Raw genomic sequence first — 18294 nt, forward strand, 5'->3', positions numbered from 1 at the left:
CCACACCAGACTTGAGTGCTTGAGAGTCACTTTCTCTCAGAGGAGATTCTCTGTCGCATCTCTGCATGAGTTGCCACCCGGATTTGCCTCTGTCCAGCTCAGCCTCTGTGCAGTATAGGTTGTTCTGTTCCCTTTCCTCCATCTAACATTATTCAATCACTCTCCATGCAAAGATGTTGCAGCTTCAGGAAAGGTTGGCTGCTGACCTCTATTGAGTCAATATTCTGGATTTGTTTCCTTTCAACCACAGCTGTGCACAGATGAGTATCTCCTGCAGACATGCCAAATGGGGAAGGCTCCTCATTCTTGCCCTTAAATTAATTCAGCGTGAGAAGCACCTTGGGAAGTGTTGCTGGGCACAGTGCAGGCACTAGAGGGGGCTGGTGACCCACACAGTTAGCAGATTTCACACAGAAGGCTGCAAATCTAGGCAATTCCAAGCAAGAATTTCCAGTTTAATATAAGAAGAGCCCTTGCAGCTGGACCAGACCAAATGCATATGTAGTCTACTTCCCATTTCTCACAGTGGCCAAGCTTATGCCATAGCCCTGGGATAGAGCACTTCCTTGCATCCAGAAGGTCCCAGGTTTGATCCCCAGTATCTCCAGGTAGGGCTAGGAATCCCACTCCCCCACCCCAAGACTCTGATTAGCTGCTGCTAGTCAGTGTAAACCAGGCAAGGCCAAACTTGGCCCTCCAGCTGTTTTGGGACTACAACTCCCACCACCCCTAGCTAACAGGACCTGTGGTCAGGGATGATAGGAATTGTAGTCCCAAAACAGCTGGAGGGCCAAGTTTGGCTATGCCTGGTATAGACCATGGGTGGCCAAACGACTGCCCGGGGGCCGGATCCAGCCCACGTGCCTTCTAAATCCGGCCCGTGGACAGTCCGGGAATCAGTGTGTTTTTACATGAGTAGGATGTGTCCTTTCCTTTTATTTAAAATGCAGCTCTGGGTTATTTGTGGGGCTTGCCTGGTGTTTTTACATGAGGAGAATGTGTCCTTTTATTTAAAATGCATCTCTGGGTTATTTGTGGGGCATAGGAATTCCTTCACCCCCCCAAATATAGTCCGGCCCCCCCACAAGGTCTGAGGGACAGTGGACTGGCCCCCTGCTGAAAAAGTTTGCTGACCCCTGGTGTAGACAGTACCCAGCTAGAAGGATGAATGGGCTGACTCAGTCAGTGAAGTCACTTCCTGTCTTCCTACATATGCCTCTGGGTCATTTACTGGAGCCACCCATTCTGGGCTACTTCTGAAGACTGTTGAAAACACATTTCTTTGCTCAGACTTTACCCAGAAAGGTTATGGACCTGTTTTAGTATTTGTATACATCCTCAATGTACCATTGATCATTGTTTGCTGTACATATATTTCAAACTCACACGTAAATGTTTTCTAGTTGGAATTTCATTCTGTAAACTACGTAGGGCTCCTGGGAAGGAAAGATGTTGATATTTTAATGAATTAATTAATGAAGTCAGGCATGAGTGCAACACTGGCCTCCTGACTGTGAACTCCAGCAGTTGACGTACTGCCTCCAATAATCTAGGGGGCATGCAGCAATACGAACATAGTCCTGTGACCCCTCTAGTCCAGCATCTTAGAGATGTCTGGTGGCCTGCCAGCTGCCTCTAAGAAACCCCACAAGCAGGATCTGTGAACAAGCACTCTCTCCCATCCTGAGGCTCATTCCAGCAACTGGTATTCAGAAGTATTGTTGTCTCAGACAATGGAGGCAGAACGTAGCCATTGTGGCCAGGAGCCTTTGATCAATATCCCACATCACATTTCCCAGTTCTCTTTTAAAGTCATCCATCTCCATGGACACAGTTGCTTCCTGTGGGAGTGATCTCCATAGTTTAACTGTGTGGTGCATGTAAAAGGACTTCCTTTTCTCTGTCCCAAATCTTCCAACAATCAGCTTCCTTGGACGGCCACAAGTTCTAGTGCTATGAGGGAGAAAAACTTCTGTGTAGCTTCTCTATGCCATGTTGACTTGTAGCCATGGATAGATAATTTAATGAAGGAGTAAGAATGGGGATGGGACACGGGTGGTGCTGTGGGTTAAACCACAGAGCCTAGGACTCACCGATCAGGTCGGCGGTTCGAATCCCCGCGACGGGGTGAGCTCCCATTGCTCAGTCCCAGCTCCTGCCAACCTAGCAGTTCAAAAGCACATCAAAGTGCAAGTAGATCAATAGGTACCACTCCAGTGGCAAGGTAAATGGCGTTTCTGTGCGCTGCTCTGGTTCGCCAGAAGCGACTTAGTCATGCTGGCCACATGACCCGGAAGCTGTACGCCAGCTCCCTTGGCCAGTAAAGTGAGATGAGTGCCGCAACCCCAGAGTCGGCCACGACTGGACCTAATGGTCAGGGGTCCCTTTACTTTTACCTTTAAGAAGGGGGAGGGGGAGGGGGAGAACACTCGTTTCAAAGCTTTTCAAAGCTGCACCTTATGGAAGTGTGACTTAGGTGTGGTATGAAGCGCCATCCGTAACATTCAATTGCAGAATGCATGGTTCACTTGCTCCACCCAATGGCTGGAAATATCTTTTTAGTTCAAGCATCCATCAAAACAAATGGGGCATTTCCAGATTATTGGCAGCTTCAAAGGAGCCTGCAGCCAAATGTAAGACCCAAGTACATGTTACACCCCTTCCCAAAGAGATCTCCCAACCCTACAGAATTGATCTGCGCTCCTCAACATGGTGCCCTACAGCTGTTTGGGGCTACAATGCCCATCATTCCTATGAGACTGGGGCTGGTGGGAGCATACCTGCGCTGGCTGGGGCTTTATTCAGCTCTGTAGACCTTTACATCTATTTGATCAAAACATCAGAACCCATCAGGTTGGGTTGTGGGGGTGCTGGTGGAGATTCAGGGTGTTTGGCTAGGTTAGCCAGGTTCTCATCCCTGTTCAGCTATAAAGCTTACTGGGTGACCTTGGACTATCCTAACCTGCAGGGAACAAACTTCTCATATAGTTCTTTTTTATTTTTATTTTTTTAGTTTTTACAAGAACAAATTTAAAATAATAATGAGGAAAAACTTTTAACATATCCATATATGAGATTCTCTGAATCTTGTGACTTCCCCTGGCCCCTGCATGGGTCCTTAAAATACTGGTAATTTTCCAAAGACTACTTATCATTACGTTCTCCACAGTTTTTCATCTCTCTGAATTATCCAGGTCTTTTGTTTCTTTACAAGTTACAAGGCCAGCTAATGTTTTTATTTGTTTACAATGGTCTCCTCAGTAAGTTATGAATTTTCTCCATTCTTTTTTAAAGTCATTATCTTCTTGATTCTTGAGTCTCCCAAGTCAGTTTTGCATAGTCCAACAGTTTGGCTTGCCACTCTTTCCTAGTCTGAACTGTTGGTTCTTTCCATCTTTGGGCTAGTAGCATCCTTGCAGCTGTTGTCGCCTACATAAACAGTATTTTCTGGTCTTTTGGGATGTCGGAACCTGTAATTCCTAGTAAAAAAGCTTTAGGGTTTTTTTAGGCTTTTTGACTAATGTTATTTTAAACATTTTTTTTTCAATTTATTGTATATCAATTCCCCAAAAAGCTTTGTTATCTTACATGACATGACCACAACATATGATAAAAGGTACCCTCCTTTTCTTTACACTTCCAACAAATATTGGAGCTTGTTCTATACATTTTGGATAACTTAGTAGGAGTCATTTTCATATACAGTGGTACCTCGCGTTAAGTACTTAATTTGTTCCGGAGGTCCGTTCTTAACCTGAAACTGTTCTTAACCTGGAGCACCACTTTAGCTAATGGGGCCTCCTGCTGCTGCTGCGCCACCGGAGCACGATTTCTATTCTCATCCTGAAGCAAAGTTCTTAACCCGAGGTAATATTTCTGGGTTAGCAGAGTCTGTAACCTGAAGCGTCTGTAACCTGAGGTACCACTGTAATTTTCTTTCAGCATACAACATGCTGTGAATTTCAGTTCTATTCTCCATAGCCTCTCCCAATCTGCCATTTGTATGTTGTGTCCTAAGTCCTTTGCCCAGTTTATCATAACCAATTTAAGCTGTTCATCCTTTGTACGCCATTCTAGGAGCAAGTTATACATTTTGACAGAGTCTTAATATTGTTTTCCAGAAGTTCTACAGTTCTTAAGTGTTGTGAAGCTGTGTGTGGTTTGGGAGCTGCACGGTCAGGGGAAAAACAATGCTGTCCAGGGTTGTAAAGACTGCAGAGAGAATAATTGGGTGCCCTCTTCCCACATTGGATTAAATCTGTGCTTCCAGGTGCCATAAGAAAGCTGCAGAGATAGCGCAGGATAGTGCACACCCCGAAAATGATCTCTTTCAGTGTCTACCTTCTGGAAGAAGGTACAGGGTTATAAAGACCAGGACTAGCCACCTGAGAAACAGTTTCTACCCAAATGCGATTTTGGTTTTAAACGCAGGGTAAGGTAGTCTCTGTGGGACCATATTATATTTAATTATGGGGTATCAGAGTTTTTAGGGGGTTAGCTGGGATAGCAGGCTTGTTGGTTTTTGAATGTCTGATACAGATTTTTTCAATTTCATTGTTCTGTATGGGACAATGACAATAAAGATTATCGTATCGTATCGTATTGTATCTGCAAAGAAATATTCAAGAGAGCTTCGAAGGGAGAATGCTTTGAAAATGCAGATTGGGGAATACCTGTGCTTTCCAGGTGGATGTCTCCCTGGAGAGCCATTGATGCATATAGTTCAGGGGCAGCTCTCCAGATGTGCTGGATTCAAACTTCCATCAGCCCCAGCAAGCAAAGTCAATTATTAGTAATGATTGGTGCTGTACTCTAAAACACGTGGCTTGGTGTTCCCTGAAAGAGTGGTTAGAGCATCAGACTAGGAGAGACCAGGGTTCAAATGCCCACTCAGCCGTGAAACTCACTGGGTGACCTTCTATACAAGATCTTCTATACAAGATCTTGACATTCTATACAAGATCTCAAAGTAGCTGTTTTACTACAAAGGAATTTCAGAAATAGACTGGAAAGAGAAGCTGCTGAATTGCAACTCATTACCAAACTTAAAACCATGGAGAGACCTGGTCTGAACAAAGACATTGGATTCTTATCTCATTATACATGACTAAGCCATTTCTCACCTTCTCACCCCTTGCCTTTTCCTGTAAGACCTATTGCAGTCGTTAAGAGTCGTCAACAGGCTCATCTCAGCTACCTGCCAATCTCCCATTCCCACCACCCTTCTGAGTAATACCCCTCCCCACCTTCTCACTAGATAGAAGGATCTGGCAACTTCTGTTTCAGTGTATCTGAAGAAGTGTGCATGCACACGAAAGCTCATACCAAGAACTAACTTAGTTGGTCTTTAAGGTGCTACTGGAAGGACTTTTTTTATTTTGACTATGGCAGACCAACACGGCTACCTATCTGTAACTGGGTGACCTTGGGGGGCCAAGTCACTGTTTCTAAGCCTAACCTGCCTCCCAGGGTTGTTGTGGGGATTAAATGGTTTTGGTTTGAGGTCTGCTCTTGGAGTAGGGTGTGTGGTGGTTAGGAGTTGTGGCTGTCTGGTTCCTGGGTGTTGTTGGGTTGCTGAGATGATCAGGTGTTGTTGACCAGTGGCTTTTACAGAGCGTTCGGATTAGGTGGTCAGTTGTGTCACTTCTAGGCTGTGTTTTAAGAACTTCTCTGGGGTTTCCGTAGTTGCCTCAGTGGTGCCGCCAGAGCGGGGGGCAGGTAAGCAGAGACGGATAGACCAACAGACAGTTCACATAAGGTGGAGGGGGGTGGTTAGCAGGTAGAGATGCGAGAGATCAAAGGGGGGGGCAGGGGAAATGTGTGTTTAGGAGGGGGTTGTATATACACAAAAGGGGTACTGGGGTCCAGTTAAGGTGGAAGGTGGGGTTGGGAATGCGTTCAGAAACAGAACCAGACAAATAGGCTATACGTAAAGGGTGAAGGGAGAAAAAGGAAGAAGAAGAAAAGGGGGGGAGGCGGGGGGAGGAGGGAAATTGGAGAAAGAGAGACAAAAAGAGAGGTGAAAGAGAGAGGAGAGATAGTAGAGTAATATCAGCGGTAATAGATCGCAGTGGTAGTTTTAACTATAGTATGAGGGGTATAGCAAAGTATAATACGGTGATATGAGTGTGTGTATGTGTTTCCTTTAAAGAGAGGGGGAGGGGGGATAGAGAGAGGGAGGGGGGAGAGAAAAAGAGAGGAGGAAAAGGAAGGAGGGGAAAAGGAAGAAGAAGAAAAGAGAGGATGGAAAGGGGGGGAGGCAGTGGGAACAGGTGCCAATGGTATAGGAGAAAAGTCTTGTTTTAAAAGAGGGAGTGTTTTAAAAGAGGGGGTGGTTGTGGGGATTAAATGAGGAGTGGGGAGGAACCATGTGTTCCAGTTTGAGCTCCTCAGAGAAAAAGGTGGGACAGGAAATAAACAAACAAACAAACAATTTTTATTATTATTAGCAGCCAGTGGCATTGGACAGAGAAGAAAAGGGAAATCTACAATATGGCGGCCATAACATTAGTCAGATATCACCGAGCAAGGCAAGTTAGGAGTTGCAGTACCACAAATAGCTTCAGGTGAACTTTGTTTCCTTCCTGTGGTTCCCCCCACAATGGTGACTGTATAAAGGCCAAAGACAAGTGGCGAAAAGAAGCTTTGCCTAAACTCCATATTCCATAGCTGTCAAGTGTCTCTTATTTGAAGGGACAGTCCCTTATTCCAGCGCCATGTCCTGCTGCTGTCCCTTATTGATAAATGTCCCTTAAAGGATGTCCTTTAAATTTCAAAGGAAGCAGCTCCTCTCCCTCCCTCCCTGCCGGCCAGGGAGGAGGGAGGCTCCAACTGTGTTGCTTGGCTGTGTTGCTCACCCAATAAAAAGTCTAAGAACGACTGGGGGGTGGAGCTTGCATGCCTCTTGTGTGGCTAGTTAATGCAAGCTGAGGGTTTTTTTTAATGCTGGACGCCATTTTGTTGCACGTGCTGCTCCAAACTTTGCAGTGCAAAGCCAGGCCGGGGAGCCATCTTAAGTTGAGGCTGCATAGACCTTGTGGTGCATGTGATTCAGATTCTATTCAGTTGAACCTCTGGTTACAAAGTTGGTTGGACAGTGTTCTCGAAGCTACCAGCATGAGTTTGACCAGACTGCAGGAGGACAGGAAGACTGGAGTGCCTGGAACAGGTGAGGCTGCAGGTCCCTTATTTTGGCTGCTGGTCCCTTATTTTCAAGGCTACTGGTCCCTTATTTTCAAGGCTACTGGTCCCTTACTTTCAAATCTGTAAGTTGACAGCTATGCATATTCCTCATCGGAGTGGTAACTGTACAGGTGTTATATTTAAAGAATGGCAATGACTGCTGCTGTTATTTGAATGCAACATTTTTACAGCAATATTTGCATTTTGAAGCATTAATGCCCCAAACTGCAGGCTAAAAATATATGAAATCATCATCATCATTGCTACCCACGTTCCCATCGGATGCTACCTGGGCCAGGTGTCTAACCTGCCTCATCTGATACTGAGACTCAACCTATGTCTCTATGGCAGAAGACACAAGCAGTTTCCATTGATACCCCAAGAGCTCAAAATGGTTAGATAAAAGCATCCTGTCAGTGGTGTAGCGTGGGGGGTGCGGGGGGGGCAGCTGCACCGGGCGCAACATCTGGGGGGAGGGCGCGCTCGCACTCTCAGCTCTCTGCCCCTACCAGGCTCACTCACTCTCTCTCACTGCAGTGATGGCTGTGCAAATCCGATCCAAGCCGCCGGGTCGCCGCTCACTGTGGAGGCGGGGGGGGGGGTGCCAGGCGTGCGGTGCGGAGAAAGAGCGAGGGACTATCTGGGGGAGGGACAGTGCAGCGGCCGCCCAGCGCAGCGCTGAGCGCGGGAGAGAACCACACCAGACCAGCCCAGGCAGCAGCAAGAAGAAGCTGGCAGCGGCAGCAGGTTAGGGGTTAGGGGGCGCAAATTACTTGCCTTGCCCCGGGTGCGGACAACCCACGCTACGCCACTGCATCCTGTATATTATAGTCGGCACTAGACCTTCACATGACCCAAAGGTGCACTCTGGAAACACTTCCCAGAATCCTCTGGGCACAAATATTACTTGGCAATCGAAATCAAGGCAGAAGAGAGTCCAGTCCCCCCAATATGGAAATCCAACATACCTCCTTAAATATGTCCTTTAAACCAAAGACCTAGAAACCAGCTTATATTATGAGCGCGAGTGGGTTAAGAAAGAAGAGGAAATCATGATTTGGTTTGAAATTTAGTCCTTTAATAAAACTTCCCCTTCTTTAAAGTAACACTAAGCACAGTCCATACAATAAAATTAGTTTGGAGGAGTCACATATAACAGAAGAAGAAGAGAGAAATAAATCAGAGAAATTGGATATCTCCACCCCCCACCCTGGGCATAGCCCCCCCCCGTAAGACTCAGTGTGTGTGCGCGTGTGTGTGCGCGCGCGCGCACACACACACACGCCTAAACATTAGGAAGAACTTCCTGACAGTAAGAGCTGTTCGACAGTGGAATTTGCTGCCAAGGAGTGTGGTGGAGTCTCCTTTTTTGGAGGTCTTTAAGCAGAGGCTTGACAACTATATGTCAGGAGTGCTCTGATAGTGTTTCCTGCTTGGCAGGGGGTTGGACTCGATGGCCCTTGTGGTCTCTTCCAACTCTATGATTCTGTGATTCTGTGATTCTGTGAAGCTCTTTGCAAATGCCAAACAAGGAGCAGGTAGAATGCAGTGCCTTCTCAATAGCAGTGTGTGTGTGCTCAGGATACTTAATACTGTAGAGCTATAAAAAATGTTAGCATACAATCAAGGATTCCTTCCTTCTTCCCTCACTTTATGATTTAGGAACCTGAATGCCCCACAGCTAGTTAAGACTCTGAGCTGCACAGTCTGGGTTCAAACGCCAGCGAGCTGTATAGCCTCAGGCAACTTATAACTTGGAGACAGTGCCCTACTTTGCAGGGCTCTCATGATGGAAAATAAGTTAAAGAGTACTTTGCTAAATTCAAAGCCAAGCAATAGAAAGCAGAAGGGACTGTCCCAAAGATGCTATGGGGGCATGGGGGGGGATTTTTTAAGATTCACAAGATGGCTGACCCTCAGACTATGCCCAGGTATTTAAAGGTTTTAACCTGCTCAGTAGGGTGACTGTCCATCCTCCATCTATGTGATCTATGTTTCCTTGCGAAAACCGTGACTTTGGTTTTCTGATAGTTTACCTCCAGCTGTTCTCTCCTGCAATATGCTGAGATAAATCCCATCAACCTTTTAAGGCCTATTTTTGTTCAGGATAGGAGGACCGCATCATCAGCGCATAAAAGCACTGAGTTGGTTTTGTGGCCAATTTAGGAGCATGGAACTCCGGAGATGTCAAGCTTTTAACCATGTCATTGAATTGTTAAATAAAGCTGGGGCTAAAATGCAGCCTTGCTTAACCCCCCTGGTGGCTGGTACAGGGCCTATGAGTTGGCCATTTGTGGAGGATCTTACGTAAAACACAGTATCTTTATATAGGCCATTAATAAAAAATAATAATCTTTTATCTATACTGGATGTATTCAATTTGGCCCAGAGTCTTACTTGTGAAATTGAATCAAAGGCAGCCTTCAAATCAATGAAGGCTGCATATAAGACCCCACGGGTTTTCTTGGTGTATTACCTTCAGATAACTTTATACTAACCCCCCCACCCTCCATCAATACATTTCCATGACAATTTCCAATCCCTTCTGCAGTTTAAAAGTGTGGCTCTCTTACACTGTACAAGGGATACAAGGGATAACCAGCAATGGTATATTTTAAACATCTGAACTAAAAATCAGTCCAGCAGCTACAGAAGGAGCTGTGGATTCTCTTGCATCAGGGGCTTCCAAGGAAAGAGGGTGTGGAACATCAGATCTCTTCCAATTTTGTGCATTTAAAATTGTATAAATTTGCCATCTCTTTTCCCGGTAGATCTTGTCTGTCATTCCACGGGCCATAGCAGGTGGGAGGAAACCCCACAGACATGACTATATATGTGTACACACACACACACACACACACACACACACAGTGTTGAACCTCAGGTACACATTTGGCAAAGCTCCCTAATGCCTCTGACCTGCAAATAAAGCATGAGTCTTAGAAGTCTTTGAGCAAGACGATATTCAAGGGGTCAGCGTTGTAGAGGTACACTCCTGTTTCCAGCATTGCTTCCCTCCCCATGCCAACCAGCTAAGCATTAAAAGAAAATTAAGAAACCCAAGTTTCTAGACCTCATGACTGGGGCAAAATTTTAAAGGGCCATAGGTTCCTGATGTTGTTGTTCAGGAATGCCTTCGGACCAGGGGAAATAAAACACAAAACAGGTGTGGCTATATGAGGCTCTCTTTATCTCGTGTCTGATTTTAAGAATCTATCCAGACTCAACTCTTTATGCAGGAATATTTTACCCCATGCTGGGGCTCGAACCTACAACCGTGAGATTAAGAGTCTCATGCTCTGCCAACTGAGCCATCCCAGTCCAATGTGTCCAATGCATCTGGTTTACAAAGGCTGCTTTATGAACTGAGGTCTCTCTCACCCCAGTCTTCTCTTAATGCAAAACAACGGAGTTACCCCAAAGTTAGGAACCTCATCCTTCCTCTGTTCAGCAAATTAGGAGAGGGAAAACTTTCAAAAATCGTGTTTTCAATTGTTTTCTTTAAAGTGTCTCAGAATCAGCATTAGAAAATCCCCTCCCCCCAAAAAAAATCAGGGTTTGAACTTTTAGAAGCACTTGGCTCCATCCCAAATTCACGAGGAATAGACCCATTTTGGTTCTTGTGCAGCCCAGGGGCATGATTGTCAGGAACAATTGACTCAGACCCTGATTCCATCTAGCTCAGAACTGCCTACACTGACTGGCAGCAGGGGCTGTCCAGGGCTTTGCACGTGGGTCATTCCCAGTCTTACTGGACCCATAATGCTATGCGATTTTAACTTGGAGCCCTCTGGGTACAAAACAAAGGGGTCTCCAGCTACTTCAGAAGCCACAGTGGACCTGCTCTTGGCTGAACTGGCTGCAAAAGTGATCTTACCAAGGACAAACACACACCCGCCCCCTGGCAATAATCTCTCGCTTATCACAAAGAATGACAGGGGTATCCCTCATCAGTTAGATGCCCCAGAGGTACTGGGGGTTAGTGGGGTAGAAGAAAAGCAACAGAACAGAAGTTGTCACACCCCTGTTGTCAACTAGGGTAGAAACAGGGAGGTCAGCACTACTGTGTGGTGAAAGAGGGGGGAAGAAGCCAATGTTTTGGGCAGCAAATTTGCACTGCTGTCAGGGCCAGCCTGCTCATGCGGTTCAGTGGGGCAGGCGCCTCAGGCAGCAGGGTGGGGACAGCTGAGATGGGTGGCACATCAGGGCTCCTGAGGAGCGCCCATCTCACCTCCCCCTCTGCTTGTTGCCGCCCACCCACCCCACATCCACGCTCCCACCTGCTCCTCTCTGGGGCAGATTTTCTGTTTTGCCTCAGAACATCCTGGACCAGGCCTGACTGCTGCACACCCAGCGCACAGACACCCAGCACTGTCCAGCTTGGCAACCCCCTCCAGCCTGTCTCAACCTGTGGGTCCCCACATGTTGTTGAACTACAACTCCCATCACCTCTAGCTAGCAAGGCCAGAGCTCAGGGATGATGGGAGTTGTCGTCCAACAACATCTAGGGACCCACAGGTGAGAACCACTGTGCCTAAACTCAAGGAACCCCCTGTGAACACCAGTATGTTTTATTTGGTTCCTGCTAAAGCTCATAGCCTGGATCACTCCTACCCCCGGCAGTCTGAAATGCCCGGTCAGCCACCTTTGAACTTTCCCCTCTTGCTAGCAGGGTGGGTTCTCTAGACTCTAAAGGGAACGCATATTTGCCACTGCCACCCCATGCCCCCTTGCAGCACCAGGTGGGGCAATCTGTGAAGACCAGATGCAGTGCTTTCCCCGCACCCGGTGCTTCAATTAAAGCACAGTGATTTGATGACTTTAAGGGCACAGTCCCAAGCTTGGGAGAAAGTCCCATCAGTGCAGCAAAGCTTACTTTTGGGTAAATGGACGCAGGACTGCACTGTTATGTTTTAAAGCTGTTCCACTTGCGTTAACTCTCCCTTTCGCCCACAAGTTTCTTTATCCCACAACATGGCCATGATAATGAACGCAATCTTGTTAACCACAGTTCTGCACAGAAGAGCTGGAACCTCTGGAGTTCTCAGCAGTCTTAAAACTACAATTCCCAGTTTTATTTGGGAGGGAGACATCCTGAGTGTTAAAGGGGCATTAAAAGTGTTTTATTTTTGGCATGTAGATAGGCTTCTCAAAGGGACTATAACTCATCCTAGGATGAGGTTGGACCTTGCTGTAGATCACAACTCAACAGCTGAGGACCCAACTGCCTGGCAGATAAAAGCCCAGAAGTGATTTGAAATTGTTTCACTACCATGAATGCCGTTATCCTTCTGCCTTACTTTGTCCCCCTTCCCACCTTTAAAATGGGCATTTTAATGTCCTAGGAGTACTATTGGGTAGGAAGGTCAAACTTCCCATTCAATCTCCACAAAATACAGATCGTTGGCATGATCCCCCAACCATACTGCTCAAATAAAGAACTGCAAGGTATATCCGCATGTATTTTTATATATTACAAATTGGAGGGATGACACCACTGGATTCAAAATAGATTTATAGCATTTTATGCTGGGTGGACTCTCATTTCGGGCTTTTGCTCTGAGGGCTGACAAGACGACTTGGCCCCCAGGACAAGGGCCCCTTTCAGGAGTTGGGAGTGGGTGAAAAAGTCAGGGAACTCCCCTTCCTTCTCTCACACTCCGCCCCCACCCCAGTCAACAAAACAGCAAACAGGCATTTCCTCCCCCCCACCCCAATTCACGTGCCCAATCATCTAAATAGTGCTAGGTTGTTGTATCTAAGAGGAGTTGGGGGTTGCAGTGGTAGCAATGAAGAGCTGAAGAGTGAAGCCCCCCCACCCGCCCTCCCCAGAAGCCAATAATGTGCATTCATTTCAGAGATTCATTTGTTGGCGTGGGGAGGGGGGAGGGGAGATGCACATTCGGGCATCTGGAGGTGCTGCAAAGGAGACTCTTTCTTTAGGTAGTGAGGATGTCGGCAGGTTGGGACATTCCTACACATAAGGCTCGGCAGACACAGTCCACAACATGCTCGGCCAGAGGTCATGGGTGCAACTTGGTGGGTGGGGAGTGCAGCGAGGAGTCATCAAACAGAGGGTTCTTCACTTCCATTTCGCCAGTCTGCATGGAGTCCAGGGTGGCGCAGGTGAGGGGGGAAAGAGAAGGGAGAAGATGTGAAAAGCAGCAAAAATTAATTGCCTCAAGAATTTTTAGTCATCTCCCCCAACCCCCAGTTTTTTCAGCATTTCCTTTTAAAAAATCTACTGCCCTACACTGTTCAACTGGAAGAGCTCAAGAGTTCTTACACACAAATGAAATGCTCTCTCACAACAGAGCAAGACTTGCTGTTCCCCTTCAAGAGTCAGTGTGTGGTTAGAAGACCAGACCAGGGAGCCAAGGGTTCAAATCCCCTTTTCTGAGGCCATTCCCCCTCACCCGCCCAGCTCTACGCTCTCCACAAGGATTTCTGCCTGGGTGGAAGTTGTCCTTAAACAGCAATCTTGGCTCTGGCTTGCCTGGGTGGAGGACTGAGGGCTTATGATGGAACCCTGGAACATAATCCTCGTATAATTGAGGAATCACCTGTATTAATAATTATTAGTCTGTGAATTCAGTCTGGAGGATACCATGGGTTCCTTCCCAAACCTGCAATCCTGTATCTGTGAAGCTATGTTCTGCAAGAGAGAAACTGCCAAATCAGTTTCTTTTTCATGGTGATGGCCTTAGCAGGTCAGCTAAGTACTACTCATCATTCACATCTTGAAAGAGTGAGCTCTGTTGCCGTACAGACAAATGGGTGTGCCTTTCCTGAGGACAATAGGCTAAGTGCGAGGGGTTGAGAGTTGTGTGAGTGAGTTTGGGTTGATGCCTGAAGCTGGGGAGACTGATGCACACCTTGCTCTGCGCTGGACCCCAAAGCTATGACTTGGAAACCTACTGAAGTAGCAAGATCTGCTGGGGCACCGATACTGTGAGCCCCTCCATCCTATGCTCAGGTTGTAAAGGTAAAGGTAAAGGGACCCCTGACCATTAGGTCCAGTCGTGACTGACTCTGGGGTTGCGGCGCTCATCTTGCTTTATTGGCCGAGGGAGCCGGCTTACAGCTTCCAGGTCATGTGGCCAGCATGACTAAGCCACTTCTGGAGAACCAGAGCAGCGCACGGAAACGCCGTTTGCCTTCCCACTGGAGTGGTACCTATTTATCTACTTGCACTTTGCCGTGCTTTCGAACTGCTAGGTTGGCAGGAGCAGGGACCGAGCAACAGGAGCTCACCCCGTCTCAGGGATTTGATCTGATCGGCAAGCCCTAGGCTCTGTGGTTTAACCCACAGCGCCACCTGCGTCCCAGGTTGTATATACCCGTAAATAAAACCATGTTTCCTAAAGACACCGATGTCTCTGTTGATCCTCATTCCAAGGAAACTGAACTCTGGGTTAAGTGCAGGAACCTCCGGCCACTTCCAACACTGCTTGGAGGTGTGGGTTAAGTGCAACATCAATAATTTATCCTAATTTGAGTTTGTGAGCCATTACTCAATAAAACAAGCAGAACTTAGTTATCAAGAAGCACACAGAAAGAGTAAGAAAAGCTGTCAGAGGGCCAAGGGCACTCTTTGGTGTGTGGAAGAGGAAACACTCACAGGAGCAAGGCCTGGGCACTCATAGACGGTGAAGTCTCCATCTTCGTTTTCTTCATCCGATGATGCAGATTCTGGAACTTTGGCCTCCTCTTTATTCCTATTGATGGGGTGGAGGAGGTGAGATGGTGGCAGGGCAGGAAGGGAGAGAGTGTAGCACACAATACCGGCACACCGCTGCCTTTCACCAGTTCAGAACACCCAACCCACTCTCCCCACAGAGCTGGGCTACAGGAGACTTTGGGTCCCTTCTGACTCAGTCCTATGATTCTATGACTCCACACACAGGGAGCCAAAATGTCTTTGGTGGGTGGTGGTGGTTCAGAAGCTCCAGGAATTAGCTGGAGCCACTCCCAGGCTTTTAAAAAGTCCTGTGTTGAAACCCTGGAATATCAAAAGCTGCATTTCCAAGCTTAGCCATCTGCAGAACTCTGGCACTCTGACACGACACGTTTCTGAAACTTGGCTAGGTGTGTTGGGGAAACTCAACTGGCCTTGCTAGGTCAGCCCACAGGGCACCTGGTCCAGGGTTTCTCTTCTAATGGGAGCCACCAAGGATAAAGTTTGGCAAGCAGGTAATAAAGTGAGACTGCTACTCCCCCCCCTTTTGACCTTGGCACCTGGTTCTCAAAAGTGCCCTGCCTCTGAACACAGAAGACTGCACTTGGCAATTTTCAGGTGTATACACAGACCTTCCATCAATTTAACTATACCTTTCCAAAAGCCGTCATATAAGAACCCGACAAGAGCCCTACTGGATCAGGCCAAAGGGAGCCCACCTGGGCCAGCATCCTGTCCTCACATTGGTTACCCAAATGCCTGTGGGAAACCTGCAAGCCAGATCTGGGCACAAGAGTCCTCTGCCCCTTCTGTGGTTTCCAGCAACTGTTATTCAGGAGCATTGCTATTATTATTATTGTTATGTAGTGTAGTTTCACCCTGGGCCAACAGGGGGATACTGTATATAGTTTTCACTCAGGTCTGTAGATAGTTTTCACTCAGGTCCGCGTCCGTTATTTTAGGCGGGAACTCTGAGCTGTTATGGTTACAATGTTGACAGCCGGCTGACTATAAATACAGGCCGGCTGAGCTTTTTGCTGTCAGTTTATTTCCAGCTTACCAGAATAAAAGAGCTACTTGAAGAAATCGCTGTGCCGGCTGCTATGTCAACCCACAACTTAACACTGGCGACGAAGGTGGGATGGATGGACATCAGAGCACAGCCAGATGCGGCCAGCCTCTGAACTGAGCTGAATCACAGAGCGAAATCACTGAGCGAAATCACTGAGCGAAATCACTGGGCAGAACCAATTCAGAGCTGACTGTTCTGGCTGGAGCACTGTGTTCCATCCATCGCCCTTCACGCCGGCATCAGAATCATGGCTTCACTTGTGCCTCTACTGCCATTTGCGCCAGCATCTGAATCATGGGACTCCTACCTCGCTCGGTTCGACTGCTACCTCCAAGCCAACGAGCTGACAGCAGTATCAAAGGATCGGAAGCGGGGCCTATTCCTCAGCCTCTGTGGGCCTGAGGTGTTTGAGACGGCCCGAGCATTGGTTGCGCCTGAAGCAGTCCAGGAAACACCATGGGACACGATCCAAGAGAAGCTCCGCAGCCACTACGCACCAAAGCCGTCCAAGATTGCTGCCCGCCATGCGTTCTACCACCGGAACCAGGCAGAGGGGGAGTCAATCAACAACTACACCACCGCCCTGCGACAGGCTGCAATGCACTGTGAGTTCCGAGACTTAGATGATGCCCTGATGGATCGAATCGTCTGCGGGGTCCGGGACATCCATCTGCAACGGCGTCTCCTAGCCAAGCCAGACCTCACGCTACAGAAAGCCATTGAGGAGGCTGTGGCCTCAGAAGCTGCTGAACACTCCGCTCAGGAGATCCGCAAGTCCAGCAGCCCGCGTCTTGCTAGGGAGCCAGTTCCGGTGCATCATGAAGAGGCCAGCAGTGATGAGGCATCCTCCAGTGAAGACGATGATGTGCACCAGACAAAGCGGGAGCGCAGGAAGTTCCAACAGAACTCCAAGGGCCAACCGGAATGTGCTGGCTGCGGAGGCAACCATTCCCGTGCCAAGTGTCGATTCAGAGACGCCATCTGTAGGAAGTGTTCCAGAAGGGACCACATCGCTAAGGTCTGCCGATCGGCTCCGTCTGACACCCCCCCTTCATCGACTCGCAAGTCCAAGTCTTCACTCCAGTCGGCCAAGGAAAGTTGTTTCGCTCTCACCAACTGCCGCTGCCCGTCTGGAACCACGATTGGCCAAACCGACTCGTCGACGCGACGCAAGCTGAACATCACGGTGCTCATTGAAGGAGCTCCATGTGACATGGAGATCGACACCGGGTCTGCCCTGTCCATCGTGTCATGGAGCACCCTCAAAAGACTGGTACCCAGAGTGTCCAAAAGGCAACTCGACTCTCACCGCGTACACCTGAGAGACTACCAGGGAAACGACATTCCCGTGGTAGGCGTTGGCCGGTTCCGGATCGCCTTCAAGGATTTTTCGGGCCTGCTCCGGTTGGTGGTGGTCGAAGGTCAGCGGCCAAGCCTCCTAGGGCTAGACTGGTTTGATGCCCTCGGCCTGGAAATCACCGGCATCAACTGCATCTCTAACGCAGAGACTGAGGGTCTGGTCAAAGACTTTGCCGAGGTTTTTGACGGCACCTTGGGGCAATATACAGGTACGCCCATCTCCTTTAGCCTTGATCCACAAGTCGCCCCCATCAAGCTAAAGCCACGCCGGGTTCCCTTTGCTCTCAAGGCTAAGGTGGACGAACAACTGGACAAACTGATCGCCCAAGGAGTTTTGGAGCCGGTTGACCACGCAAAGTGGGAAACCCCCATCGTCACGCCTGTCAAGCCAGATGGGTCGGTGAGAATCTGCGCTGACTACAAGTGCACGATCAACAAGGCACTTCAGCAGCACGCTTATCCGGTTCCTGTTGTCCAACACCTGCTGCATTCCCTGGGTGAGGGTAAGGTCTTCGCTAAGCTGGACCTTGCCCAAGCCTATCAACAACTGCCTGTCGATGATGCCACTGCTGAGGCCCAGACGATCATCACCCACCGGGGAGCATTCCGTTGCCGCCGGTTGCAGTTCGGGGTGAGTGTGGCTCCTGGCATCTTCCAAAGCCTTATGGAGCGTCTCCTGCAAGGGCTTCCGGGCGTGGTACCATATTTTGATGACGTCTTGGTGTCTGCAGACTCACACCAGCAGCTGTTCGAGCGCCTCCGTGCCGTGCTGACCAGGTTCCAGGAGGCCGGGCTCAAGGTAAAGAGGGAGAAGTGCCAGATTGCCGTTTCACAGGTAGAGTTCCTGGGCTATCTTATCGATGCCTCCGGCCTTCATCCAACCACATCCAAGATCCGCGCTATCCAGCAGGCCCCCACCCCAAAAAACAAAACGGAGTTGCAGGCATTCCTGGGACTGCTGAACTTTTATAACATGTTCCTGCCCCACAAAGCCACAGTGGCT

The 18294-nt window shown here is 48.3% G+C and overlaps 1 protein-coding gene across 1 annotated transcript in view; it reads right to left on the bottom strand.

The window, feature by feature from the left end:
- Window positions 1-12218: 12218 nt before the first annotated feature.
- NPDC1 (neural proliferation, differentiation and control 1) overlaps window positions 12219-18294 on the bottom strand; it is a 62357-nt gene continuing 56281 nt past the window's right edge. The window contains exons 8-9 of the mRNA XM_082209015.1: window positions 14804-14900; window positions 12219-13283 (exon numbers count right to left, since the gene is read on the bottom strand). Of these exons, the coding sequence (XP_082065141.1) occupies window positions 13206-13283; window positions 14804-14900 (175 nt within the window). The 3' untranslated portion in view covers window positions 12219-13205. The remainder of the gene's footprint in view (window positions 13284-14803; window positions 14901-18294) is intronic.

This window comes from Podarcis vaucheri (genome assembly GCF_965113315.1).
Source record: "Podarcis vaucheri genome assembly, chromosome: Z".
NCBI classification, from domain to species: Eukaryota; Metazoa; Chordata; class Lepidosauria; order Squamata; family Lacertidae; genus Podarcis; species Podarcis vaucheri.